Here is a 2550-nt window from a genome sequence, read left to right as displayed (position 1 = left end):
AAAATCTCCTACTATTATTCGAAACCCTAGGCACATCAATACAAACGGCAAACAAGACTCACCTGCCGGCCCGACACCCAGGCAGAAACCTTCATATATGCCGCCAGGTACGCTCATGGGTTATTTAATGTAGGAAAAAAGCCATTTTTCAAAGGATTTAAAATGAATAAATTCTTCTGGAAATTTTCGCAGCAATAAATTATTTTTTTTAAAGCATGTGAAGTTATCTTATTATCAGATTTTCTTTAGAGCCTTTAAAACCTAATTTAAACGCTATAACCTTTTTTTGCACAAAGAAAAATTTGCTAGTTTTATGATTATTTTTTTTTAATAAATTGACAATTGCGTTTGTCTCTCGAATAGTTTCCATTATTTATAGGCAATGGCGTTGCGCATTTGCTTTAAGTACAAGTGAACCTCTTTAGCCCTCTCTGAATACATGATGAGACAAAACTCTGTGGCATATCACGTATTACTGACATGTAAAAGTTCTGGAACGCTGCTAGCATGGACCGATGTCCATCCTACAATTCTAGAAGTCACAGTGTCATATTACTTTAACTCACTATAATATGGAAAACGAAGAGCATAAAAATTCGAGAAGCATGATTATTGTTGAATGCATTCATGCATTACGTGTTTGAATGTAACTTTCACGCATCAACTGTATGATAAATTTCATGTAAAATCCGCAGAGATTTATTCCGTCGTTTGATTTCGTTACTATGGCTCATTAGACTGCACAGCTTGCTCTTCTCTTCTACACATACATGCATTCCTGCCTCTAGACCTCCATCCTTCCTTCACACCAATGCAACGACCACCTGTGTAATGTTGCAGGCGATACGGTGTCTTTCTCGTCTCTTAAGCCTTTCAAATGTGTGGACTGGTCATGAATAATGGCATTTTAAATAGAGCGCAGTGAACAAGGTTATGTCTGTCCAGAGTACTCACCCTCTTCGAGGGCAGATAACATCCAATGCGTAGTGAAATACGAGTTTACCAGTCGCTTCTCGCCCAAAGTATTCATTTGAGCAAACACGTTTTGCGAAGTCCTATCTTCCTTTTCAACCCTGCCTCCAATGCTAGCCTCACCAGCAGTCTGCACATATTATTTTAGTTAGTGCACAAACTACATCTTCGTATCCGACAGGTGGTAAACCTCTGCAGGGCCACGTTTTTGTGTGGTGCACGGTGGTTTGTTAAGGGTGAAATTGTGTACTGTAGCCGAAGTCTTTTGTTGTTGAGATGACTTTCATCCCTCAGAGTGTGTATTTGCCCCATGGATGATGAAACTTGCGCTGTACTCCAGGGAGCTGCATCAGCGTCTAGAGCAGTACCAGGTCCTCTTCCTGATGGATGTTAGTCTCACCGTGTTTGCCGTATCATCACTCCTGTTTAGTATACGAGGGTTGTGTGTGTTTGCAGAAGGTATTGAAAGTTTGCCTAACCCTTCCTTTAGTCGAAGTGCATACTGTGAGTTATTGTGCAATGTTACCCTCCTGTTTGAAAAGAAAATAACGATTAGAAATCTTTTTTGAACTGTAAGCACCTTACACAGTGGGATGGGTTTGACGAAGGCTTAAACCCGAGTTATTTCTCGATACGTGAGATATTCACTCATGAATTGGCTTTAAGTGGTCACTACTGAAATCACGAGGGGAAGGGAGGTGGAGGAGGAGAGGGAATGAATGAACCAGCTTTTGACATTGTTAAAAGATTTGTACTGCCGCGTAATTTAGCTAATATGAAAAAAACTCACATTTAACAGGCGATTAAGAATTGCTGAATTTGAGAGCTATCAACGGAGTTATTCCCGGAATTTTAATCTCAATGTCTCTCAAGCGCGCAAAGGCGATTTGACAGAATAAAAGAGACCTGCTCTGTGATGCATAATTTGTGAAAGATAAATAGGCGCACAATATTTTGTATAAATTGCACTCGCAATTTAACAATCAGCTGTCAGTCACAGGTTGGTGATTTTCAAATGGCGAAGCAATCGATGCACACCAAGTCGCGACTCGGTCACAAACTCGCGCTCACACTTGAAATGCTGAAGAACGTCGTCTGCTATCCTGCACTTTTTCTCTTAGTTTACGCAGTACTCATTTTGTTTGTTCAATTACGTGGATTTGACCTCCGCGTGTGTTGTGTCATCTGGACGGTGGCAGACATTGCATCTGCTTTGATGAAGGGTAGGTGCTGTTATTCAGGTTGAAGGAATGCATTTCTAACATCAATAACGTGTAGGTTGCCAAAGTAGAAGCTGTCAGAAGGCAGTTCAGACCGATGATTATGTGGAAGAAGAAGAAGAGGACTCTGCGGAAACATCTGATGCGAAGTTTATCAGATTCAAGGGAATACTCAATTTCTTCGCGCATAGAAGTCGTTCAATGTGGACGTTACGGTCACAAACCTTAGTAGGGGAAGAAACGGGAGGAGCAGCCGCTGACACGAGCTATGGAGTAGAAGAAATTCCTGATGGATGCGAGTGGGAAGGAAGGGACGTGAATAAGGCAAGGGAGAGTGAGGCCGACAAGAGGAAGAGGG

The 2550-nt window shown here is 41.5% G+C and overlaps 2 protein-coding genes across 2 annotated transcripts in view; one reads left to right on the top strand and one right to left on the bottom strand. All coding sequences in view use genetic code 11, as the record gives it.

Moving 5' to 3' along the window:
- Nucleotides 1–117, bottom strand: part of EGR_11094 (hypothetical protein) — a gene marked incomplete at both ends in the record, with an annotated part of 4164 nt that extends 4047 nt beyond the window's left edge. The window contains one exon of the mRNA XM_024500343.1: nucleotides 63–117. Coding sequence (XP_024345244.1) covers nucleotides 63–117 — 55 coding nt within the window. The remainder of the gene's footprint in view (nucleotides 1–62) is intronic.
- Nucleotides 118–1987: 1870 nt separating this feature from the next.
- The window catches only part of EGR_11093 (hypothetical protein), a gene marked incomplete at both ends in the record, with an annotated part of 2662 nt that continues 2099 nt past the window's right edge, over nucleotides 1988–2550 (top strand). The window contains 2 exons of the mRNA XM_024500342.1: nucleotides 1988–2195; nucleotides 2251–2526. Coding sequence (XP_024345243.1) covers nucleotides 1988–2195; nucleotides 2251–2526 — 484 coding nt within the window. The remainder of the gene's footprint in view (nucleotides 2196–2250; nucleotides 2527–2550) is intronic.

The sequence above is a fragment of the Echinococcus granulosus genome (genome assembly GCF_000524195.1).
Source record: "Echinococcus granulosus chromosome Unknown EG_S00377, whole genome shotgun sequence".
Taxonomy (NCBI): domain Eukaryota; kingdom Metazoa; phylum Platyhelminthes; class Cestoda; order Cyclophyllidea; family Taeniidae; genus Echinococcus; species Echinococcus granulosus.
This window is presented reverse-complemented; position numbering and strand designations above follow the sequence as displayed.